General features: G+C 51.9%; 1 protein-coding gene across 9 annotated transcripts in view; it reads left to right on the forward strand.

Moving 5' to 3' along the window:
• The window catches only part of CUX1 (cut like homeobox 1), a 369,562-nt gene that overhangs the window by 153,981 nt on the left and 189,006 nt on the right, over positions 1–26,575 (forward strand). For all 9 annotated transcript variants that reach the window (XM_086691941.1, XM_086691948.1, XM_086691943.1 and 6 more), the window contains exon 3: positions 14,493–14,540. In XM_086691941.1, the coding sequence (XP_086548067.1) occupies positions 14,493–14,540 (48 nt within the window). The remainder of the gene's footprint in view (positions 1–14,492; positions 14,541–26,575) is intronic.

Raw genomic sequence — 26,575 nt, forward strand, 5'->3', positions numbered from 1 at the left:
TAAATTGAAAGTAAGGCCTTCAGGTGGGGAAACAAGACAGAGACCGGAACTGGGAAGAGGGGTGGTATGTTCGAGATCTGGTTTTAAATCTTCTCTGTCTTTGGCAAAATCCATCCTTGTCGGGTGATTTGCCTGCTGAGCGCCAGCCTCCCTGTCTGGGATCCGCGTGTGGTGTGGGCTCTTCCTGCCCCTTTGCTGTTGGTTTACGATGATGTTTTAAGTCTCCCCAATATTGTCTGAGATCTGTGACTTCGTGAGTGTTGATTATAGAAATTTGCATAGAGCGTAAAGAAAGAAAGAAATCACTCGTAATCCTAGACATAAATGTTAGCGTGTTGCTTTTAGATCTTTCCAGTCTCCTCTTGTTCATGAATGTTACATATTTTAAAACAATAAAGATCATGCCGTGCATCCTGCTTTGTAGCACGGTTTTCCGCAAACCAGAGTATTTTATATACATGAAAAAATGTAAAACAAACGGCAGATCAGTAGATTTCCTGCTAACACTTACCGCACTTATCAAATAATTTTTCCGTAGAGAAATATGTGTAGTTTGGCCACGTGTTAGCAGGCAGAGCATTTCTTTTCTCTGTGGGCCGTGCGTAGACTGATTAACGCTCGACCGCGTGGATGTCACTGTGTCCGGAGATTCTGCCATTGAGGAGCAGCGGAGGGTAAACCTTAACAACCCCTCTTACTTTTTAAACTATTATCTGATCCCCATCCTCGATTTTCAAAAGAACGTTTTTCCTGTCAAGAGGATGCGAATTATTTAAAGGCAAAGAAGTGATGAATATGTTGTAACTCTGTTCACTTACCACATCACATTGATGTAGTTCTTGCCCTTTCCCCCCAAACACATTATATGTATGTTTATTCATTTTTACCCACATGGGGGTCATACTCTAAACCCTGTGTCGTCTGTGGCTTCGCTTTCCTTCTTTAGCCCCTGCTTGTCCTACGGATCTGGGCTTGGTGCCTCTTGGTCGGTGGAGCGCCCCCTGCCGTCCCAGGCCACGTTTGCCCCTTAGGACACCCCGGCCCCCAGCACCACGCGATTCCCCTTCACAGCACCAACATTTGACTAGTGTCTCCCACCCCCTAGACAGGAACCCCCAGGTGGCACAGGAGCCCAGTGGTCTGGCTCACGACTGAAGGAGCTCCAGTAACAGCACCCGAGGGCCCGTAACAGCCACCCAACAAATATCTGGTGGAAAACTGGCAACGGTGCATCATTTAACGGTATTGACTGTCCTTTGAAAGATACTTTTACCGGCTACCTAACGTGCCATTTTATTGCTTTACTCGGATTTAACAAGTAACCCCATACCGTTGGCCTCTGTATTATTTCTGATTTTTCTCTTTTCTAAACAGGACATGCTAAACATTCCTGCCCATAAATCTCTGCCTACGTCTGTGGCCATCCTTATGGATAAACTCCCAGAAGTAGGAACACCAAACTGATGGATTAACCTACATTCTAATCCCAAGTAGCCCCTTTGTCTCAATGTCCACAGGGCCTAAGGCCTGGTGTGAATTAACACGGTGGGCACGTGTGGTGAAGTATGGTCACGCTTCCTGGTTCTTTTGAGGAGCCCCAGGGTAAAAAGACACCTCTGGGGCAGGTCCCCTGTCTGGTACATGACCCCATAAAAGGTCAAGGTGCTGATGATGCGTCTGAGCATCTACTCATTTTCTTACTCAGTCCGCAGGCTGCACACCGTCAGTGGCCCCGGGAGCAGACTTGGGGTGTGCGTGGCCCCTCTGCTGTCTGCTGGGAATCCGGACTCGATTCATCTTTCACACAGAATATAAACCCCACGAAGGCAGCGACGAGCTCACTCCTGGCCCGTAGTAAAGGCTTGAACGGTTTTATAGTGGGTTAGACGTCCAACACGTGGTTCCTCTCTTTGACAGACTCAGAACCCAGTGATGTGTAGATACGTAAACAAATCACAGCAGTGTTTTCAAAGTTCTGAAATAAAACCAAGAGTTTAGGCATGAGCGTTTATTCAGAAGTGACCTAAAGGCAAATCAGAGGTATTTAGAATACTGGTTGGAGGAACCTGAGGTTGCCTCTTCCCCCGGCCACCCAAAGCCCTGGCAGGAAGTCCCTGTGCCCCCGGGCAGGGCAGACGCCAGCCCAGGCTGCGACAGCCAGCGTTTCCAAGCCCTCAGGCCGGCGGGCGCCACGGGACGCTGGGGGAGGGCTTCCAGGCCCAGAGGCGGCTGGCCGGCCCAGCTGGTTCCCGGGACACCAGCAGATCCTCAGACAGCCTTGACCTGCCGGCCGCCGGATGCACATCTCTGCTCCAAGCCTAGAAACCTTAGAGCTGCTGTATCTCAAACATCTTGGTCTCTTAAAATTGACTCCAGAGAGCTTTTGTGTCGGGGTGCATATCCATCAGCAGTGGTGTGTTAGAGATCGAAACTGAGACTTTTTAAAGCACAAGAAGACACAAGCCCACGTGCCATCACATCAGAGTGATGACCTCATCACGCATCACAGAGCATCCGGAAAACTCCACGGACATTCGGGAGACAATGAGAGTGGAAAAGGCGAATCACAAAAATAGTTGGGAGCTCGTGGACCCTTGGAAGGATCTCGGGGAGCCGGGAGTCCCCAGACCTCACTCTGAGAACCACTGGCTTGGCGACCTTTGGGCCGTCCCGTAACTCCTGGGCCGCCACGAGGCACTATCTGTTTTTGCTTCAAAGCAGGGCCTCTGCGTCTCGAATCTGGGCACCGTCCCCAGCCCTTATCACCTTAGGTCCAAGTTCAAGTGTACCAGTCTGATCAACCTGCCACTTCTCATCATCAAACGAGTCTTCGAAGGAAGGACACCACTTGCTCTTGCCCAGGGACCCAGGGGTGCCCCCCTCTGCCTTCCTGTGCCCGCGGCTGGCCCTCTGCACTCCCCACCGGGAACCCTCCCCTCGAGCCCCGCAGACGCTCCCCTCCGGCTCCGCAAAGCCGGGCCTTCCCATTACGCGGTTTCATTAGGCACAGTGCTTAAGGCATATCCATCAGTGTTAGAGACTTTTTGCCAAGATACAGAACATGTTTTAAATGGAGCAAAGAAATTTAAATGGGAAGAAATTATAGCATGAGCGAGTTTATCCCTTTCAAGATAATCTCATTTAATAACCAAAAAACTCACAAAGATGTGCACTTTATCCAGCTACAAAGGCAGCGTGGCAGGTTATATATTGTGGTAATTACATGTTTGGGGTTCCATTCCCTTCCTTAAACTAGATTTCTATTATTTCAGAAAATCAGCCACTGTAGAAAAGGACTATTCATTTATTTCATTGCCGGGTGGCCCATACACTGTAAAAATAGGTCAAGAACAGTAATCTAAATTGACTGCTGATAAATAATTAAAGCTAATGGAATTTTCTCAAATCTGTGAACTACAATCTTTGAGAAATTGCCAGGACATACTGTCTGCTGTTGTATAGAAACATATTTTTTATTTAACACTTCAGTTTAAATGCCATTTAACATTACCTTTTTCTATCACAAGGACTGCAGGGAGTACATGTTCATCTCTAAAAGTCACCAAAAGTAGGGTGCTCCATTGGTAGCCGCGTGATTCACCTTCCGATGATGAGTCGAGAAGCGGTTTCAGTATCGCGGCACAGAGAGAAACTTCCCTCTTCACCGAACTGTATCTTAAGTTGAGCTGGACAGCGTGTGCATCGTACAATATACGTTGTCTGGGTTCAGAACCTCCACACCTGGGCCGTGATCCGCCGGACGCGGTAAGGGAGAAATTCCTTAAATCTAAGTGGCGTCCAGGGAAATAAAGGCCAAGAACATTTTTTTTTCTTTTACGGATAATTACAATTCTTTCATTGGTGCCACCGGGACCTTATAAAAATACACCGGACCAAGATGCATAGACGTATCTGTAGAAGGGATGGCTCATCAATACGAAAGCAGACTGTTCTGTGACCGTCCATAAGGCCAGCCTTTGGTATGGTGCACCACGTGGGTTTTTCTTTGCTGATAAGGATGGTTCAGACATCATCAGTGTATTTGAGAACCCCAAAGACCTCAGAAGAAAGAATCAGTAGCCCAGTGTTTTGAACAGTCTGTCTTCAGCATTTTGGCCTTAAGATGGAGAAAAGAGACCCTATTTTCTCCATTCAGTCCGATGAGGATCTTGGTTGGAAAAAAACAAATCCCCAATTTCTGATTACTTCTCAGCAAAGCTATGGTTCCGTTAACCGTTAACCAGTATTTTTCTCTCACCTAATGCTGTACTTAGTGTGTGTTAATGTACTTTTAAATGGTGGGCCCCATTTCGGAAAATAAATGTATTCGTATTTTTCTTTAAGAAAATCCTCGGGATAGGGGTTTCTTGGTGTCCAAAGGAAATGAGCCCATCCAGTTACCCCTATCCAGCTTCTGTGTCAGCTGTACCTCTAGCAGCTAGAATCTGAGCGTTTGCACCCTCCGGAGGCGGGAGGGCTTTGCCGAGGGGGTCCCACAACAATGGTTGGGGGGGGGGGCATTTGGTCCAGAGGGAAGACACGCCAGCTCGGTGTTTGAAATCTGTGATCCACGACGAGGCGCATCCTGACACCATGACTGACCCAGGAGGGGACGGGAGTGGCCTTGGGAGGGCAAGCCTCGTGGCTGGGACACCACAGACGGGTCGGAGATTGGACCAGTTGACCCTTCGATCTCCAGGTTAACCCGATGGAGGTGACGGGTGACTAGCTGGCAGCTTGTGATCTAAGAGCGAACGGACCCTCCCCCCCAACCTCATGAATCTCCCCCTGCCTGTTGCCTGGGATCAGTCAGCTGAAGGCTTGGTGTCTCTCAGAGTGAAATCTAAAAACACTTTCTGTTTCAAACATACACAAGATAGGGTGAGGAGTACCGTGAACCCCGGTGCGCCATCGTCCCTCTGTGCCAACGACCGGCACACTTGTCCTTTCTCATTCTCAGCGTGAGTGAGGGGAGGGGCAGAGAGAGAGGGAGACCCAGAATCCGAAGCAGGCTCCAGGCTCTGAGCTGTCAGCACAGAGCCCAGCGCGGGGCCCTAAGTCACAAACTGCCAAGCTCGCAACCTGAGCTGAAGTCGGATACTTAACCGACTGACCCACCTGGCGCCCCAGTGACTTCAGTTTTATAAGCAACACCTTTTCCTTGATGTGGCATAAAATCGTGGTACATCTTACGTGTGACGATACTACATTTTACGACAACACTACATGTTACTCCGCCATATACTGAATATATACCTAAAATGTTTTCAAATGAGCATTTTCTCCCTTGGAGGCCTGAGTAGGAAGGGGGAAACGGGGGGGTGAGTAAACTCATTTGGAGATCACTTTTTCAGCCCCAGGTGGGTGTGTTACATGCATTCAGCTGATGCATACATAAGCATTAAGAGGGTTTTCAGTGCAAGCCAGTCTCCTACTTTAGCCTGGCCTCTAGCAGGGGTTATTCCCCTCCCACCTTTCACCATCCAAACACAGCCAGCAAAATGTGAACTGAAACGGGGGAGCCTGGGTGGCTTAGTCGATTAAGCATCTGACTTCGGCTCAGGTCATGATCTCACGGTCCGTGGGTTCAAGCCCCGCGTCGGGCTCTCTGCTGACAGCTCGGAGCCTGGAGCCCGCTTTGGATTCTGGGTCTCCCTCTCTCTGCTCCTTCCCCGCTCACACTTGTTTCTTTCTCTGTCTCTCTCAAAAATAAAAATAAACATTAAAAATCTTCTAAAAATGTGAACTGAGCGGAGAGGGGAGCATGGAGAGTGGCCCTGGGCCAAGGTGGTTCTGAAACAGTCGCCCAAGGGTAGCCACTGCTGCCGCCGGCTGGGTCCCTGACAGATCCTGTGACAGCCCTGGTCGAGCCTTTCAGAGGCGACCTGGCCCAGCGCCTCCACTGTCCCCCCCCCCCCCCCGCCCCCCTGCCCAGTACTCCTGGGAAGGCCGTGCTGCCCCCAGAGAAGACAGGACCCACTCCTGGGCCACCACCATAGAGGATGAGGTACCTCTGAGGGACGCAGCTAGACAGCTGTGAGTGTTACAGTGTCATTTCACAGAAGGACACATGAGTTAACACCACGGAGCCGAAGCGAAAGGGACATCGTGCAATTGAGTAAAACATCCTGAGAAATCAGGACCATACGATATTTTGAAAATAGACACCGTTTTATGATGGAAGATGTGTTTGTGATTCACAGCCTCTTTTCGTTCAGCCGCGACAGCCAGGCTGTCCCCCTTCACCTGCTTGTCCTTCAAAGCCTTAAACAGCCGTGTCCTGGGCACCATTCTTTTCCTGGACACAGAGGTAGACCTTGGTGGCCACCAGTGCCCAATCTGTGGTACGAGATTCTGTGATAAGCCCGGCCCTGGGAACGGTAGAGCAAATACCAGGCCCCAAAGTGGGAACAGAGCCTTCCAGAAACTATCCAAGTGCCCTGAATGGGCAGAAAGCCAGCGCCACACGCTGCGTTTTGGGACGTCTTCCACTTGTAGCTCACAAGTGGGGCTGCTGAGTGCCACGTGGTGGTCTTGTTTTGTTTTGTTTGGGGCTTTTAAATCAGAACGATTTTCTCCAAGAATCATCATGACCCAGAAAGTTTCCTCAATCGCATTGCACCATTCAGCTTTCCGATCTAAAACATGAGCTGCGAATCCGTGGTGTGGAGAACAACGAAAATCCTTTCTGCCTAGAAGCGTCTCTCGATAAACATTGCTTATTATTTGGAATGAACGCGGGGAAGAGGAGGTTGAAATGCGCCTTTCTGGCTTTGCCAACAGACATCGATAGTAACAATCTTGAGGACGTCACTCTGTGCATTAAGATGTCTGCTGCTTTTTGCTCAATAAATGGTACAGAATCAAAGTGAATTGAAAACTGCACTGCAAAGCCTGTCGCTGGGTGAAGTGGGTACCCCTAAATTATTAAGGTTTTCTTTTTTTTTTAATTTTTTTTAACATTTATTTATTTAAAAAAAATTTTTAACTTTTTTTTTTTATTTATTTTTGAGACAGAGAGAGAGCATGAACGGGGGAGGGGCAGAGAGAGAGGGAGACACAGAATCGGAAGCAGGCTCCAGGCTCTGAGCCATCAGCCCAGAGCCTGACGTGGGGCTCGAACTCACGGACTGCGAGATCGTGACCTGAGCTGAAGTTGGACGCCTAACCGACTGAGCCACCCAGGCGCCCCAACGTTTATTTATTTTTGAGACAGAGAGAGACAGAGCATGAACAGGGGAGGGTCAGAGAGAGGGAGACACAGAATCCGAAACAGGCTCCAGGCTCTGAGCTGTCAGCACAGAGCCCGACGCGGGGCTCGAACTCACGGACCGTGAGATCGTGACCTGAGCCAAAATCAGGAGCTGGACACTTAACCGACTGAGCCACCCAGGCGCCCCTCTCTAGAGCTGTTGAAACATATGTACACGCGTAAGTGCCAACACATGCATCCAGCTTTAACATCTTAAGAGGTTCTTTAAGCAAGTCTGTCACGCGACGGGACTGTTCCCGGAGGAATAATTGCGAGAATACAGCGGGTTGCTTACAGCAGGGACAGTGGAGATGAGTTTACTTCCTTTACGATCACGATGGGAGGCTCGGCTCTCTTTGCCTTCCCAGAATGCAGCGCCAGAACTCAGGAATACTTCGGTCACCTCCTCTACTTCTCACAGCTGGTGTTTTCGTGAGGCAGGCCCAGACCCGGGTTGGCGGGGTGTGGGGTAGACTGAGGCAAGCCTGGTAAGAGGCACCGTTCTGTGAGTTCGGCTCCAGGGTGCCCGGGTCTTGTACCATCCGGACCCTGCACCAAGGCCTCTGTGCCCTCACCCTCTCTCCCTGCCTCTTCTGTCCTCCACGGTGGTGCCAGATGCCTCGGCCCCGCCACCTTTTACGTTCTCTGACCCCGTCCAGTTTTACCATTTCCCCTCAGAGTTTGGGCCCATTGTAAGACTCTTGAGTGACAGATGAGTCCCCAACTCCATATCCCCATCCAGGTAACTCCCAGATGTCATCCCTGTGCCCACGCCTGGTCAAGGCGATTGACTCCTGTACAAAATCTCGCCGTGGCACGGGCCTTGGAGAGCTGGGGTCACGTCCTCCTTTCTGGCTGTGGCACCTTGGACAAGTGCTCCTCCCCTGCTGAGCCTCAGCTGTCCTTATCTGTGAAATGGAGGGCTCCATCCCTTCTGCCGGCAGGACTGTTGCGAACAGCGGTGACGCTAGCACGTCTGAGGTCCCTGCCGCAGCGCTCGGTGTGTAGGGCATGCTCAGTGAGAACTGTTGTCAACTCTGCCCGAGACCTGCTCCCCCCACCCCTTCCCACCTCTCTCCTGAGAGCTCAGAGCCCCAGCCCCTCAGCCCCTCACAGGTTGGCTTCTACCCCCAACTCCATTCAGGGGGCGCTCAGCATTCCCGGGACCTACCTGGCGGCCAAATCCAGAGCTTTCCGCGAGCCTCACGTCTGTGATGCCGTTTGATAGAAGCGAGCACCTTCTCCCTCTTGGAACCGCCTCCTCCTGACCTCTGCTCTCCCCGCTCTCCTCCTGCTTCTCTCCATTCCTGTTCTTTCACTTCTGCCTCCGACCGGCTGAGAGAGCGAGAGCTGGCTAGCCCCGAGCCTCTCTCCCAGGAGACCCCCTATTTGTGAATCGGCCCTGGGCTGCTCCATGAGATGGGGGCTGGGGGGGGGGGGGTGGCTCTTGACATGCGGCCGGTCCAAAGAGAGATGTGCCGAGGCGTAAAATGCCCCCCAGGTGTCATAAAGCTTAGTACCAGAAGTATCTGTTCTCTGCTAATAACTTCTATATTGATGGGGCAGGAAATGAAAATATTAGGGGGATATTCATTTCATCTGGTTCTTTTTGCTTTTTCAACATGGCTTTGGAGAGTTCTAAGTCACCTAGGAGGTTGGCACCCGGATTTTGGCGGTGGTGGTGCTGGCCTGGACTGCGGACCGGGCCCCGCAGCAGGCCCCCCTCACGCACCCGGGTCTTGATGCGCTCGGATGGGGCGTTCAGCCGCTCTCTCTCTCTTTCTCTCTCTCTCTCGCTTGCACCCACCCCGTGTCTTTCGAGTCCCGCCTGTGTGCCGGGCCCCTGCCATACACACAGGAGACTGAGATCAGTGCTCCTGGAAGTGCAGCCCGACGTCACGTCTGCTCTCTGGGCCGCAACCAGGCCGTGGGCTGCAGAGGGCACCGTGTGCATCAGGCCGGGCCGCACCCGCCGCCCTCCCCCTGTACCCCCAGGGAGTGGGACTGAGCCCGGAATGTGACCGGCTTCCTCAGTCCACCCTTTGTTTTGTTTTGTTTTGTTTTGTTTTGTTTTGTTATTTATTTATTTACTTGGAGAGAGCGAGCATGAGCAGGGCCGGGGGGGGGGGGGGCGGGGGGGGAGAGAGACAGAGAGGGAGAGAGAATCCCAAGCAGGCTCTGCACTGACCGTGGGCGCAATCTCGTGAACTGTGAGGTCGTGACCCAAGCCAAAATCATGAGTCGGACTCTTTTTTTTTTAATTTTTTTTTTCAACGTTTATTTATTTTTGGGACAGAGAGAGACAGAGCATGAACGGGGGAGGGGCAGAGAGAGAGGGAGACACAGAATCGGAAACAGGCTCCAGGCTCTGAGCCATCAGCCCAGAGCCCGACGTGGGGCTCGAACTCACGGACCGCGAGATCGTGACCTGGCTGAAGTCGGACGCTTAACTGACTGCACCACCCAGGCGCCCCGTGAGTCGGACTCTTAACTGACTAAGCCACCCAGGCGCCCCCAACCTCTGGAGTTTTGAAGCGTCCCACGCCTAGACTTCCCTGGCAAAATATCATCCAGCCCCGCTCGGGTGCGGGATGTGGGACTGTGGGAAGGACTACAACCCATTCCCTGCCCTCAAGCAGCCCTCGGTCCGGAAGGAACAGGATCGCTCCTGCCCTTACAGACTCCCAGTGGGAAGCGACAGGAAACACATCCTGTGACGGACACCAGGGCCTGGCTGCCTCGGTTCTGCAGGCCCAGATCTAGACCCGTTGAAAGCCTTGGGAGTCCCCTCTCCAGAGTCCGAGGCCCAGGAGGTGCCTCCGGCCATCGGACCGGCAAGGCAGGCCCGCCGCCTGCCCCCAGAGCCCCCCGACTACCTGCTGGTGGGGCGGGGGCTCAGCCATAGCTCCCTGGAAAGCCAAGGGCCGTCCCTGCAGTGGTCGTGAGATGGGCATCACGCTGAGTTCCCGTCCTCGAGCTGTTTACATCTTGCTTGTACATAGATTCGCGTGGCTCTGTGGCCTCGGAGAGGGGGACTGGCCGCGCGCGTGTGAAAGCGGAGCTTGCGTGCCGCGAACCGTGCCGGTGCCGCCTCGGGAAAGTTCGCCAGCTCTTTACCCGCTGGGATGCGCACCCTAGTGCCGGGCTGCCCGGCGAGAACACCGGAGGCCACAGCCGCACCTCGTTAGCCCGTCACCTTCCCCGAAGTCGGCTTTTTTAGAAAACCAGCAACAGACGCGCTCTTGCCATCCTCCTGTGTCTGCAGTCTGTGACCAGAGTGGTGCCGGGCGCCCGTCCTGCCTGCCTGGCCCGGCCTCGGGGAGGCGGGGGGAGGGAAAGGGGTCAGCCCAGAGTCCCCGGGCTCTCCCCGCCTCCACCCCAGACCTCCGCGTCATTACCCGTGGTCGCGGGTTTCTGCCAAAGAAGCGTGGCTCGTTCCTCGCGGTCGCAACATAGGCTTTTACCCCTGACCCTGCCCGGGACCCAGAGGTGATCTCCCCTCGTTCCTCGCCCTTTTCGTCCTCTGTGCTGCGTCCTCCCGAGAGGGACACGGGCTAAGTGAGACGGTGTCGTAGTAGGGTCTCCTGTGGCTGCACCGTGGACCTGCTGGCTCAAAACATCAGAAACTCCTCATCCAACAGTGCCAGGGATCAGAAGGCCAACACTGGTGCCACGAGGCTGAAGCCAGGTGTTGGCAGAGCTGTATTCTCTCAGAAGCTCCAGGGAGGGGCGCCTGGGTGGCTCAGTCGGTTAAGCATCCGACTTCGGCGCAGGTCATGATCTCGCGGTGTGTGAGTTCGAGCCCCGCGTCGGGCTCTGGGCTGACGGCTCAGGGCCTGGAGCCTGCTTCTGATTCTGTGTCTCCTTCTCTCTCTGCCCCTTCGCTGCTCATGCTCTGTCTCTCTCTGTCTCAAAAATAAATAAACATTAAAAAAAAAAAAAAAAAGGAAGCTCCAGGGAGAATCATTCTCTAGGCGCCTGCAGCTTCCCCGGCCGCCTGCACCTCTTGGCGTCCACCCCTGTCATTCTGACCCCCGTTTTCACGGTCACACCCTCTTGGGCTCTCACCCTCCTTCCTCCCGCCTCTGGCTCGCTTGGGATCCAGGCGCGTCTCCCAGACTCAGGGCCCCCGACTGCTATCTGCAGAGTCCCTTTTACCATGTAGCCTAATAGAGCCACAGGTCCCGGGGATCAGGACGTGGGCGTCCCTGGGGGCCGATAGTGGGCCTAGCACAGATGGCCTTATTTATTTAGGAAGAGCCTGGTGAAGAGTCTGATTGGTTTTGGTCGTTGAACTTGGCGCAAAAACACGGAAGATGATGCATTTCCACCTCCACATGAGCGGGCTGCATTTGCAAAGGATCAGGGTCTTTGGATGCTGAGGAATTCAGCAGGTGGCAGAGAGGTCCCCCAGCCTGTGGCAGAGGCACGCCGTGGACGGTGGCCCTCGGGAGCGCTCCACCCGTGTCCTGGGGAGGAGCGAAAGTGTGGACTTCTCCACGGAAATACTGGCGTCACCCGTAGGAATGCAACTTAGAGGAAGACGTATAATTAAAAGGGAAACTGGATACTTCTTGATCAGATACCTTGGCAGGGTTACAATCCAGAATAACGTGGGTTAGCTCTGTCTGGCCCAGAGCTGGTGGTACAGCCCCGACTCATGGCCGACTCTGCAGTGAGGGAGGTGCTCTGCGTCTGGCATCTGGCACGATGGCCGCCAGCCTCCTGTGGCTGCCGAGCACTTGAAAGGTAGCTCCTGCCACCGAGGAACTGAATTCTTAAATTCAGTTGCTTTAAGTGACAATTCAGGCGGGGGCAAGTGTTCCTCAGGGTCCTAACCTGGGTTCTGGGGGGAGGCTTTAGGAAGGCCACGGTGGGGTGATTTGCCGGACAGTATCCCTGAGGGAAGCATCGCTCGCTTTCCTCAGATTCTCAGAAGGCCTCACGACCCAGGAGGGGTAGGGGCCCTGGTCCAGAGGAAAACCACCGAGGACACTGGAGCACTAAATACCCGGAGCCGCCCTTGCTGATAGTGCTCCCTAATAGTGCTCGGCTCGGCAAGTGAGTGAGGTGGGTTCGAGCTTACGACCGAAGGGCCCTTTGGCTCAGGTGCTTGGCTAAAGGAGCACAAAACGCTGTCAGTCAGTCGCTGAAAGAGCGAGCAGGTGCCAGACGTGCAGCTGACAAGGACGGCTCACCTCAGGGGCGGGGGGGCGAGCAGGCCCAGGGCCAGGCTACTTAGACCATCCCAGCACCCCAGAGCGGGAGAGGCCGGGCGCTCAGCCCCCACCCCTTCCGGGGTCCGTGAATTCCCTCCTCATCCACCTTCAAGTGATGCTTGAAAATCCCGATGCCAGAAAAGGCTGTCTTCTGTGCACTCCGATCGATTTAGGATAACTCTAAGTTTGCTAGAGGGGCGCCTGGGTGGCTCAGTCGGTTAAGCGACCGACCTCGGCTCGGGTCACGATCTCGCAATTTGTGGGTTCGAGCCCCGCGTCAGGCTCTGTGCTGACAGCTCGGAGCTGGAGCCTGCTTCGGATTCTGTGTGCCCCTCTCTTCCTCGTGGCCTGTCTCTCAAAAATAAATAAAATAAATATAAAATAAATAAAAAAATAAAATAAATTTAAAAATAAATAAATAAATAAATAAATAAATAACTTTTTAAAAATTTGCTAGAAAGCTTTTCCCTGAATGGTAATGGCGATGTTACTCATAATAATAAAAAGTCGTTCATACTATTAAGTACTTGCCGTGTGTCAGGAGCAATACTACCCATGTGGATTACACTTGATCCCCTCTTCGGGGAGGCCATCGTGACCCTTGAGCATGTGGAGCTGAGAAAACTGAGCTTTGGGAGGCGAACCGGCATCCCGAGCTCCCGTGGATGGTGAGTGGCGGGGCCAGAATTTGGAATCAGGGCCCCCGCCTTCTGCCTTCCGTCTTCCGGACGTGGTTCTGACCTAGGAGCTGTGGACAGACATCCAGACCCTTCCTTTGCTTGGTAGCGCCCGTAGGTTCGACAGCGGCCCGGCTCAGCGGTTTAGAGGTGGCGAGAGCCCAGACGGGCACATTGGCAGCTGACCTACAAAGATCCTGCCTGCCTTCCTGGCTCGGACGCCACTTCCTCTGTGAAACCACTCCTCACCTCCCTTAATCTGAATTGACCCTTCCTCTGTGTTCTCCGCCCCCCCCCCCCCCCCCCCCCGCCCATCCCCAGGGCTCCTGACAGAATGCTTTGCCTTCTTCTTGTGTTCTGGATTGATTGGCACATGTCCAGTCCTCACCGGTCTAGTCAGTGTCCGTTGGCGTGTGCTTAAGGCCCAGAACCTGGAAGTACGCGGATACCTGGCTTTGGTCCAGACTTACTAAATCCGGTCTGGCGCGTAGGTCGGGCTCAGTGAACACCTCAGATGTCCGTGCCTCAGGTCACTGACTTGTCGGTACAACTGACACGACGTCGTGGGAGTCGGAGGCGTCCGGTGTGTTGGTTCGGCACGTTTGTATTTTGCGCCGTCGTTGCTGTAACAGCGCGAGCTACCGCCTTTATCGCATCGCGTGATTGTCATTTCCTTGTTGCGTTGAGAACAGTTCAGATCTAGTCTCCCCGCAGCTTTGAAGTTTACGATACAGTGGCGTTGACGATGATCGCTACGTTGTGCCGCAGCCAGTTACTTCATTTCAAAGAGAATCTTCTCGAGGAGACTCATACCGACTTCCCTCTGGGCTGTTCCATCGTCTTAAAATGTGGACTGGTGGCTTGGGATGAAATTTCCACTGACCGTGTCAGACATGGCTTCCAAACAGATGTATCTCCTAGTGAGTGACAGCGCTCTAAGGCAACAGCTAAAACGCGACACGGGGACCCCAGATCCTTTTCAGACACCTTTTCAGTCCAGTCTACACCGTTAACTCCTGTTTTATGCTAAGCAGGTTACCTCAGACCGATACGAGCAAAAACTTGCGTCCCTAGCACGTTGGGGGGTGAGGTGCGTCTCACCTGGACGGGGTAGAAATAAAATCTAATGGTATTCTCGAGGAAGTTCATTTAAACGACAGAGCGCCAGTCGGCGTGATTTATGTTGTCCGAACGAAGGAAACGGACAGGGGAGGGACCAAGATTGCTTTATCTGGTGGCAGTCATCACTGAATTCAAAGCTGTTTTGATAGGAGGACTTAACGAATGTTTCCCTTCTCTTTCCTTCTCCGATGGCTGTTTCCTGACGCGCCCCTCTCGCTCCAGGATTTGCGCAAGCAGGTAGCGCCGCTGCTGAAGAGCTTCCAGGGGGAGGTAAGCATTTATGTTTATTTTATACCCTGAGCCACCCTTCGTAGTTCATCATGCTTTCTTTTTATTCTCATTAAGTAAATGCCATTGACAGAAGGGGCTTGCCCAGATGGAACCCTCCCAGCCGCACTAACTCAATGTCATGTGGATTTTGTGCTTCCCGGTGTGATGTTTCCACTGGGTCCTCCATTAAAGCCCGCGTGGAAAGCGAAGCCGTGTCCGCAATGGAAGAAGTTGTGGTGGATCCAGGGGCGGGGCGGCCTGTGCACTTCCCACGGTGGACTGAGTTTGTCCACACCGCGGCCTCTGGGAGCCCGCACGTCCTCAGGCTCGCTGGTTCCTGGAGTTAGCCTGGGGCTGCAGCCGCCAGGAGGCCTCCTGTGTGGGGAGGATGCAGCGGGGCAGGCCGGTGCCTTCGCGCCCAGCTACTGAGGGAAGAGGGATCGTCAGTTGCTTGAGGCTGGCAACAGCCACGAGGAGTCCGTTTGGGCTCAGTATAAGCAAGAGCTCTCTGTCGGGTCCTTCCAGACGGGGACCACGCCATCTGGCAAGATGGCGGACAGCCCTTGGAGACGTGAGCGGTCGAGGTGGGTGACGCTCCAGCTCCTTCATGGCCCTTTGTGTGGTCCCGGTGAATTTGAGAACACCGGGAATTTTGTGATGGTTGCAGAGTTACCCGTTCCCAGCTCTTCGCTTCTCCCGTTGGAATGATGGCAGCAGTGGTAATACTGAGGAGAGGGGACAAGACTTTTTCAGAGCCCTCCAGAGAACCCAGATTGGTAGGATTGTGGGATTCTATTTTTGGGCCACTTCCCGATGCCCAGAGAACGCGGGGAGGGGGCCGGACCTGCGCAAGTGAGACGGCAGGTTCAGGGCGGGCCTTCTCGGCCCCGCAGCGAAGGAGGCCGGCATCCTGGGCCCGGGGCTCCAGAGAAGGGGGCGGGGGCTGCCCTTTGGCAGATTCTCCAGGTGACCGCAGAGGGCAGGGGAGCCGTGCAGGAAGCAGCGGGCACCGTTGGCACCGCCAAAGGTTTGAGGAGGGACGCAGCAGAGGGCCCTTCTCTGCTCACCATCTCCTGCCGCAGGAAGCCCTCCCGCGCTCGGCTCCCCGAGGCTCAGAGGCTATCACTGTCCCAGGGCCGGAAGGACACGAACTGCCTTTCCTCAGAACTGCATCTCCGAGCCTCGTTTTCTGAGCGAGACCGTCACCTTACACCTGCCCACATTGATCTGATCTCTTCTTTTCCCTGTTCAGCGGCTTTCGTGAGGCCCGGTGGCTTAGTATTTCTGCAGCCGCAGCAGCTCAGGGTGCCGTTTTGGGGGTGTTTGCTTGTTTCTCCTGCTTTCTGAAAAATTCCCAATCCGCCTAAAAGCGGAGAGGCTAGCGTGACGGGCCCACGTACGCCCTCTACCCAGCCTCGCCGCTTGCTGCCATTTTGCTCCCCCTGCCCTTTTGAGGTGGCCCCGCTCTGTGCCCCTAAACACATCCATGCTTGTGTCTCCTAAAAGTAAGGTTCCCCGGTAATACCACAGTAACCCTGAGTATCTCACCCGGGAAAGTAACGCGCCACGATACCTAATATTTGGTCCCAAATCTATCTCCCAGTTATTCCCAAAATGTCTTTTATAACTGCCCTGCCCTTGAACTGGGGTTCGGTCAGGTTCATGCATTGGATTTGGGGATGGGTGGGTGTATGTATGTATATGTATATGCGTGTGTGTGCGTGTGTGCGTGTGTACGTATATGTATACATCCATGTATATATACGTACACACACACACACCTCTCTTTTAATATAAAACACTGCCTCTACACCCTGTCATTTTTAAGAATTTAACACACTTGGGTCACCCGGGTGGCTCAGTTGGTTAAGCATCCAACTTCAGCTCAGGTCACGATCTCACGGTTTGTGAGTTTGAGCCCTGTGTCGGGCTCTGTGCCGACAGCTCAGAGCCTGGAGCCTGCTTCAGATTCTGTGTCTTCCTCTCTCTCTGCCCCTACCCCCTCCTGCCTGCGCTTGCTCGCATGGTCTCTCTCTCTCTCACTCAAAAATAAAATAAACATTAAAAAAAAAACTTTTTTAAAGAGAATTTAATACACTTATTACAGATTGCCCCACATTCTGAATGGGGTAATGGCTGTGGTTCAGGATATATTAATTTTGAAATGCCTGAGAGACATCCAGATTTCTTATCTGCCTATTTTTTAAAAGGCTATTGGAAAAATAATATTTTTATAGCACCGCTAATATTTACCAAGCCTCTGCTAATTGCTCTGTTTATGTGAAATAATCTGTGCTTTCTAGTAAGCTAATTTGAGTAGAAAGGGCTAAATGCGGGGCGCCTGGGTGGCGCAGTCGGTTGAGCATCCGACTTCAGCCAGGTCACGATCTCGCGGTCCGTGGGTTCGAGCCCCGCGTCAGGCTCTGGGCTGATGGCTCAGAGCCTGGAGCCTGTTTCCGATTCTGTGTCTCCCTCTCTCTCTGCCCCTCCCCCGTTCATGCTCTGTCTCTCTCTGTCCCAAAAATGAATAAACGTTGAGAAAAAAATTAAAAAAAAGTTTAAAAAAATAAATAAATAAAAAAAGAAAGGGCTAAATGCTACTTGTTTGTGAAGAAAGAACTCTTCTAGCAGAGGGCAGCTGCAGACGGGGACCACATGTACAGGGTTGGTTTTCCGACGAGTAAGGCCAGAAGGCAGCAAGCCTTGGTGCTCCAAATGAAGCAGGATCCATCCGGCCTGTGTTTCTACAAAGCTGCCCTCTCTAATCAGAGGATTGCTTTCGTATCCTTTGTCAGTGTCCGTTGCACGCGATTTTACTTATTGGATGTATTCTTGGAGTGTATCCCCCAGTGCTAGAGTTTCCCCTGGAACAGCATATGGTGTTGGTGAGAACACGTTCTTTGCCTTCGAATTTGTGTAGATCACTTTGCTGGTAGAGGTCCCCGAAAGAAAAAAACCAAAGAATGAGGTAAAGTGTTCAGACAACTAGACATTCATGTATCTGTGGTGTGTCGGACTGTCCTGAGAGACGTTAGCCTGGCCAGAGGACCATCACCCCCTTCAGTGTTTCCTGGTGGTCCTCCGTGTAAATCCAGGCACCTTCCAGGCGGATGAGACCCGCATGCTTGGGTGGCCGCTTGCCTTTCTAGACTCTTCTCACTCCTAACCCCTATCACTGGATACACGCCATTCTGAATTTCTGTCAGGCCCTGGTGTTTGGGGCATCCTCGCCGGCCCCCGGGCCTTGGCACAGGCAGAACCGCTTCCTTACCTGGCTCCTTCAGCTTGGGCGCCCCTTCCTCAAGGAAGGTGTCCCCTGAGCCCCAAATGATAGGCCACGCCCCTTCTACACGTGTTCCCATTGCATGCGCATGGCTTCGACACATTTGTCATCATGCCTGAGCACCGCCTGTCCCTTTGTCCCTCGTCCTCTTTAGCCTGTAAAACGTGTGAGGGCAACCACTGTGCCTGGGCTTGTTGGCCATTGTTTCCCAGCACCGGGCACAGCAGAAGCTCAGAAGTCTTGAGGCTCTCAACAATGGCTACAGAATAGATGATGGAGCAGTAAGGTTCCTCTGGAGGTGGTTTTTAAAACATTTTGCCTCCATCCTCTCGTCGGGTTGTGTTGTATTAATAAGGAAAAAGGTACGCCGGAAAGTCTGCTTGGAACATACCTTTAAAAGAAATGAGGGGCGCCTGGGTAGCTCAGTCAGTTAAGCACCTGACTCTTGATTTCGGCTCAGGTCCTGATCTCACAGTTTGTGGGATCGAGCCCCACATTGGGCTCTGCACTGACAGCAGAGAGTCTGCTTGGGATTCTCTCTCCTTCTCTCTCTCTCTCTCTGCCCTGCCCTGCCTCTCCCCAGTGTGTTCTCTCTCTCTCTCTCAAAATGAATAAATAAACTTAAAAAAAAAAAGAAAAGAAAAAAGAAACTAGTAAATAACTGTATTTATACAGCTGGTTGAATAGTAGGGAATACTATGGATCGTAATGGTCACTCAGAGTTATTATAACGAAGTCTTCACATTTCACTCCCTGAAATTTGACTGACTGATTGATTGGTTGCTATACCTAAGTTTGTGTGTTTCACGAGCCTGGCCAACAGATCAGTGTGGGGAAGGGGAATAACCTAGATGGTCGATCCAATTTAAGACTTATCTTAATCTAGTAATTTAAATTTTTTTTTCAACATTTTTTATTTATTTTTGGGACAGAGAGAGACAGAGCATGAACGGGGGAGGGTCAGAGAGAGAGGGAGACACAGAATCGGAAACAGGCTCCAGGCTCTGAGCCATCAGCCCAGAGCCCGACGCGGGGCTCGAACTCACGGAGTGCGAGATCGTGACCTGGCTGAAGTCGGACGCTTAACCGACTGCGCCACCCAGGCGCCCCTTAATCTAGTAATTTAGACAGTCCCTTCAGTAAAGTGACCCACTCTCTAGGAAAGTGCTAAGTCTTGTAACTTGTCTCCCCCTCTCCGTGCTTCGCTCCCTGACCGGGGTCCTGGTATAAAAGGTTGAGCTGGGAAGGAGTGGCCTTAGAGCCTACTCCTCTTGGCCGTCGGGGAGCCGGATGCTGAAGCCAGGTGTTCTCAGAGAAGAAAATCCTCTTAGGAAATAACTTAGGTGCTTGTATCAGAAAGGAAATGAAAGACTGAAACTCTGTGAGCTCAGCATCTAGCTTAAAAAGTTAGAGAAGTACAACAGAATAAACTCGAAACAGGAAGAAAGAAATAACAAATATAAATAATAATAAAAATATAATAATAACAATAATAATAATAAAAAGACCGAAGAGAGAAACAGCCCCAAAACTGGTTCTTTGAAGAGGCTACTACAATAGACAACCCACCTTTCTTCCTAAATCAAGAAAGAAAATGTTAGTAATGGAAATAGGGATAATGTTGCAGCTGCAGCAGAGATTAAAAAGATAGTAAGGGAATATTACAGTCAATTTCATGCCAATAACATTTTAAAACCTAGACAACATGGACACATTTCCGGAATACCAGAATGCACTAAAGCTGATTAAAGAAGAAGTAGAAACCCTGAGTAGCCTTGTAACTATTACAGAAGTATTCCCATCAGGTATGGGTGCTTTTAGGCAGTGTTCTGTCCATCATCCATGAAACAGACACGTTCTAATCTTTTGCAGGCTCCTTTAGAAAATAAAAAAAGAAAGAACACTCCCTAACTCTTTTTGCGAAGCTAGTGTCACCTTGATACCCAAACCGGTAAAGAATAGTACAAGAAAAGAAAATTCAAAGTCAGTCGTATTTATGAATAGATATCCAGAAGTCCTTAAAAGAGTATTCACAAATGGAATCCATCAAGTTCCATGTATGTCAAGAATACCGTTTGGTTTAACGTTAGAAAAAGGTATTAGTGTATATTAATGTCATTAGCAGATTAAAGAAAAAATTATAATAGTTCTAGGAAAAGAATTTGATAAAATTCAGCATCCATTCATGATTTCAAAACAAAACAAAACAAAACTACCAGCCAACTGATATAGAGGAGAATGTCTTTAATCTGGGGGAAAGTATTTGCCAAAAGCCTATGTCGATCATTATGTTCTGTGATATTAAAAAAAAATCCCTTAAAAATCAGGAGCAAGAAAAGAATGTGTACTATTACTGCTTTTATTTAACATTGTCCTGGAAGTCAGTCTTAGCTAGCATGGTAGGCAAGAAAGAGATCAAGTATTGTCAGAGAAGGAACAAAACTGTCATTTTCCCAGTGAGCCTCAATTATTAAACAAGGTTGCTAGATACAAAATCAATATGCAAAAGAAATGACATACTTCTACATGGACAGCAAACTGAGAAACAACACAACTAGAGTTAGCAACAAAAAATAAAGCCTACCTAGAAGTAAAGATAATAATGCATAGGAACTAACTCTTCCTGGAGAAAAAAGTAGATCATTTACTTAACATGAAAGACATTAAAGAGGACTTAAATGGAGAGAGAGAGAGAGAAAGTATTCAAGGATAGAAATTCCCACTATTATTAAAGATAATCAATTTCCCTCAAGTCGATTAGAGGGAGTCATTGTCATTCCAGTCAAAATTCCAATAGTACTTTTCAGAAAACTTGAAAAACTGATTCCAGAAGTGATAAAGCAAGAACAAGTGGTCAGTAATGGTGAAGGTCGTATTAAATACGAACAAGATGGGACACCTTGGTGGCTCGGTCGGTTAAGCATCTGATGTTTCAGCTCAGGTCGTGATCTCATGGTTTGTGAGCTCGAGCCCAGCATCGGACTCTACCGTCAGCATGGAGCCTGCTTCAGATCCTCTCCTGCAGAGATCCTCCCTGTCTCCCTGCCCCCCTCCTTCTCTCTCTCTCAAAAATCAATAAACATTTAAAAGAGAGCAGAGCAAAATGGAGGCTTTGCCCTGCCAGATGATGATGAAAGCTACAGTGATTGGCACAGGGATAAATATAAATACAGTAATGGGACAAAATAAAAGATCAGGAACTGACATCTGCACCCACAGAAGCCACGAGTATTGCAGAGATGGGACTGTAGATCGGTGAGGTAAGGGTGGATTTCTCAGTAATGGTTCCCCCAATAGTTGGTTCCCTTTTTGCAATTAAGTGAGATCCATACCTCACACCATATGCAAACACAAAATACAGGTGAAGACTTAAGGCAACACTTTAAGCCTTTTAGAAGAAAATATGGATAATGATGACTTTGGGTTGGGGAGGATTTCTTAGATAAGAAACCGTAAAGGAAGAAATTGTTACATTTAACCGCATTAACATTTTAACGTATAAGTTTTTTTGTTTTTTTTTTTTGTTTTTGTTTTTTTTTTAATTTTTTTTTTTTTCAACGTTTATTTATTTTTGGGACAGAGAGAGACAGAGCATGAACGGGGGAGGGGCAGAGAGAGAGGGAGACACAGAATCGGAAACAGGCTCCAGGCTCTGAGCCATCAGCCCAGAGCCCGACGCGGGGCTCGAACTCACGGACTGCGAGATCGTGACCTGGCTGAAGTCGGACGCTTAACCGACTGCGCCACCCAGGCGCCCCTGTTTTTTGTTTTTTAATGTTTGTTTATTTTTGAGAGAAGGTGGGGGAGGGGCAGAGAGAGAAGGAGACACAGAATCTGAAGCAGGCTCCAGGCTCTGAGCTGTCAGCACAGAGCCGGATGGGGGGCTCGAACCCACAAACAGTGTAGGAAAATGCTCCACCTTTCTGAAGACATTTTACAGTATCTGTTGGAAACTTGTAATAAAGATTCAGAGTTACGTAAAGACCGAATGTCTCTGACATGAACAGTGCTCCCCAAGGCCAGACTGGGAATAGGTCAGGGGTGCGGGGAGGGGGGAGGGATCTTTGGCCGCGAGTCACAAACCAGGAGGAGACAGTTGCCACACACTTAGGTAACAAAGGATTAATATTCAGAAAATATTTTAAAATTTGGCCCGTTAATAACAAAAAGACATAGGAAAAGGGGACAAAAGCCACGAACGGCGTCCTCAGAGGCGAAAATCAGAATGGTCACTAAGTATATGAAAAGATACCCAGCCTTATGAGCAGAAAAACGCAAATTCAAATGATTTCATCGCAGCTTCCTCCTATCTGCCAGGTTGGCCAAACTCCAAAACTCAAGATAGGAGTGTAAATTGTGTAGCCATTCTGGAGACCAGTCTGGCATCAGATACTAAAGCTTAAGAAGCACGTTCACCTTGACACAGCAGTTCCACTCCTAAGAATATGTCCTAAATAAGCTGTAACGTGGGCCCCAGGAAGCACGTTCAGGAGTGTTGGAAATGAGTAAGCAAGCAGACACAGCCCACTTTCCATCAGCAGTAGAAAGAATTACGTCAAGCGCAGTACATCCATACGATGGAATACAGCGTAGCAAGAGAAAGTTAACGACGTGAAAACGCGCGCTACCGCGCTGACGTTGTTCAGGGGTACGTGTGTCCGTTTATGACATAGTGAAACCGTAAAGGAAGAGTTAAACAGGAAAGTCAGAATAGAGGTTATCATAGCGAGGCACAGGCGAAGTTTCAAAGGTCACGGAAGCGTCCCTACTCCCAGGTGCTCGTTTTGTTAATTATACCCGATGTATTCTTTTGTAAGCATGAGCTGTTTCTTTGGAGAAGAAATAATCACCCTTAGAAGGCGGTGGCTGCGTGATTACAGTTTTGCACGGGAGGGACCAAGTATCCTCCCTCCCCTTTGCATTTTGTCCATGATGAATTTTCCTCTCCCGGCAAGCGGGTGCTTCTGGGGAGGCCGTGCACCTGGGAGGGCCAGGGGGGAAAGCACAGTTGTGAATGGTGTTCGCAATGACGTTTGTGGGACACCAAGCAAGTCAAGTGCTGTGTGCTAAGTGCTTTCCAAGCACGTGCTCACACCGTCTACACGGCACTGGAAAGGCTCTGCCCCTTCCTCAAATACCGGTCCCTCCACGTGGGCTCTGGAACCCTCCTCTCTTGCCCTCACAGGAGCCACAGCCCTGCGGGGACCCCTGTCCTGGGTCTTCAGTCTCTGCTCATCTGCATTCTGTAAGCACTAGTATGTTCCATCTTGAGACAGAGTGAGTGGGCAAGTGCCTCCCTTGTCCCCAAGCTGCCGCCTTCTTTTTTTTTCTTTTAATTTTCTTTTAAAGTTTATTTATATTGAGAGAGACAGAGAGAGTGCGAGTGGGGATGGGGCACAGAGAGAGGGAGCATCTCAAGCAGGCTCCGCACTGTTAGTGCGAAGGCCGACGTGGGGCTCAAACGCTCACAAACCGTGACACCACGACCAGAGCCGAAATCGAGAGTCAGACGCTTAACCAACTCCTGGCGCCCCTGTCTCCCAACCTTGTTGGCCAGGCTTCTCCAGAGAGCTGTCTCCACCCCCGTGTGCCCATTACTCTCGGACCCACCCCGGTCTGGCGTCTGCCCCCTCTCCCTTGACCCCTGTGGTCCTCGGCTCTCTCATGTCAGGGACATTCAGGCCTCCCGGCAGCTCCTCTCCATGTGTTCCCTTTTGACATCCCACGATATCATGCCTTCCAGACTTTCCGTCTACTTCTCTGCCTATTGATTTTTAGTCTTCTTGGGCAGCTCCTCTGCATTCAGACCTCTGAATGACGGCGTCCTGTGCTGTGCGATCTCCCGGGATCCGTCTGCCGGAAACTCACACATCTGTCTCTAACTCGGTCTTCTCCTTTGTGTTCCAGGCTCACGAGACTGCCTCTTGCATATTACCCCTTAGGTATTCCACCGGAAAGGACTCTTCGCCCACAGCCCTCCCGTCTCCAGCTCCCATACCTGCTGGGGTCTCCGGCTGCCTCCTTTCCCTTCTCAGCAATGGCTCCGCGGTCCGCTCGGCAGCCTCGGCTGGAAATCTAGGACACCCGCTCCCTCCCGTCCACCTCACTCGCCATCCTTCCTCCCGCCGTCCTCATCTGCCCACATCTTACCATCCCTACTCCCCACAGCGCGTCCAAAGCCATCGTTTGCCACTGAGACCCCTGTTCTCTGTTCCGGCCCCTGCCCGCTCCACCCCCACCTTAGCTCCACACATCAGCCAGGAGCGGGTCCCTTCCTGCTTACTGCCCTTCTGTGGCTCCACTGCCCTTGAGGCAAGCACGGAACCCCGACCTCAGCCTTCAGGGTGCCTGGCCTGGCTACGTCCTGCCCTCCACCCAGCCCTGTCTTACTCGCTTTTTGGTGCTTTCTTCAGGTGTCATGCCATCAAGAGGTCCCTGCCTGCCAGTCCAAACCAGGGTGTTCTAACTCTTCCTCTTGTAGCACCTTGTCCCTTTGTCCGGAGTGCTTTTCTCATTGTCTTTGTGGGTTTGTCTGTGTCCACCACTCTCTCCAGACTTCCTGTGTCTGCATGGCCTTGTAGACCCACTGCCTGGCCCTAGCGAGCATGCAGTAGGTGTCCACTAGATGGGTGAGGGCCAGGGGGCAGCACTATCCTTATTTCACAGATGGCAAAGCTACGCCCAGAGAGGAAAAGTACCCACCCAGAGTCGCACGGGTGGTCACGGCAGGGCTGAGACCCACGTTGGTACCGTCCGATACTGCTCGGGGAACAGGGAGGGGGCACCTGCCCTCCATCATCTCAGTCACCCTCCCCGGTCTTTGATAAGGACCTCGGGCGTTGGTGCCGCGTAACGTGCTTTGCAAGTGTCCCTCCGGCCCCCCTCTTCTGACCAGCCCCTCCTGTGTGGATTCTGCCCGCCGTGCTGTGTCTCACACGTACGTAAATACCCCCGAGTGCAGACGCTTTGCCACAACTTGATCTGTACTCCTGGGAGGAGTGGGGGGCCCTGGTTAAGTGAAGACGGGGGCTTCACGCCTGTGTCCCCTGCTCCATGGCCCACACGGACGGCCAAAATCATCTTTTGAAACTTGCCGTCCTCCCGAAGGCCCACTGTGTGCGTGACCTACCGACAGTACTCAGAGCTGCGGCCAGGCCGTGTGAAACTCCACACCGCCTCTCTGATACCTGTTTATTTCTTCATGCAGTGAAACTCTCTGAGTATGTACAGCTCGGGGCCAACCGGGAGCCAAGGATATAACCCTGGATACAGTTGACAAAGCCCCTGCTACCGTGAAGCCCACGTTCCGGGGAAGGGAAGCGTAATAAAAACGAGGAGTGATGTCAGATGGCGACGAGCTCGGGGCTGGGGAAGGAGCGTGAGGCAGAGCAGGCCGAGCAGGGGCGGTGCTCCCGGTGCCCGGAAGGCTGAGGGGACGAGGGAGGGAGGAAGGCCAGAGCACTCGGAGGCCCCCGAACACCCTTGGGAACCATTTGCCATCCACCAGTAGCTGAAATGGATTAACGGTGGGTAAATATTCTATGAATTCGTTAAGAGGAACTAAGAGTTTTGAGGATGTTCTGTAGCCCATGTCTGTGGCCCTGTTACATACTTAAGCTTTTAGATCTAAAGGCCATGTCTAAATAAAGCCAGAACGTCCAAGGACTTTATTCCAAAGAACGTTTCCCAGGGACTTGGAGGGACCTGGGAGTTGGCCCCGGGCACTGCCGCTCACTCTCCGGTAACCTCGGGCAGCTCAGGCCTCCTTCCGCCTGACTTCGCTCATCTGTAAAATGAGCGGGTGAGCGAGATGGTCGGCGAGAAGCCCCGTAGCTCTCAAGTCCAGTATGACTCAGCGGACTAACCCTTGGGTTGACCGTCATCAGCAGAATAGAAGAGGACATTTGTCAGCAGTTAGAGCCGCTCAGAAATGGAATGAGCTGTCCTCTAAGGTAGTGAGTTTCCTGTCGCTAAGAGTGTTCAGACAGGGCCAGAGGACCAAGGTCAGGGAGGCGGTCAGCTCTTACCCATTCGTCCTTCGGGGCCCCGTCATGCCTACACTTAGCGAGGGCTGCACTGAGTGCCGTGGGCGGGACTGTGTCAGAAAGTTGGACCGGACTCTGGTTCCCCAGGCGGGTCCTCAGAGGGGCCAACAGGGCTGCGTGAGAATCACCCACGTGTTCCCAGAAATTCTGCTCCTCCCACCGAGGTTCTGGTTCAGCTGCCCGGGGCAGGGCCCGAGAAGCTGGAATTGGACAGAGTCCACGCGTGGTTCTCCTGCATGGCTGCCCGCTGGGCTGGGTTCCCTGCGCGGGTGCCTCCTCTCCGGGTTACGCTCTGTGGCGCTGCCCGCTCGAGCACCTGAGACTGGCGGGGAAGGGGCTCCGTGATTCAGCTTGCAGTCTTTCCGGGCTTTCGGTCCGTGGCTTCTGCTCCGGCCAGACTGGTCCGTCTACCGTCCCTGAGCATGCCCCTGTGGTTTCCCGCCTCTGACCTTCTCCTAAAGTCACGGCCTCGGCTATTGGAACCTTCCGCCGTTCCTCACCTAGAAACACCATGTCCCTCCTTAAAGACCTGAGCGTCTGCCTCCTTCGTTCCTCTTCCTGCCGCCCCAGCCTGAGCTTCTAGCTTTTTCCTTCTCTTCGACTTCATACCCTCTTCCTGGCCTTACCGAGCCGTCCTTCCCCTGTTACTGAGTACTCCTTGAGTGCTGTGTGCCAGGCTCCCTGCCAGGTTCCTGAGTGACCCACAG

The sequence above is a fragment of the Puma concolor genome, chromosome E3, assembly GCF_028749965.1.
Source record: "Puma concolor isolate L17-30 chromosome E3, mPumCon1.1.hap2, whole genome shotgun sequence".
NCBI lineage: Eukaryota > Metazoa > Chordata > Mammalia > Carnivora > Felidae > Puma > Puma concolor.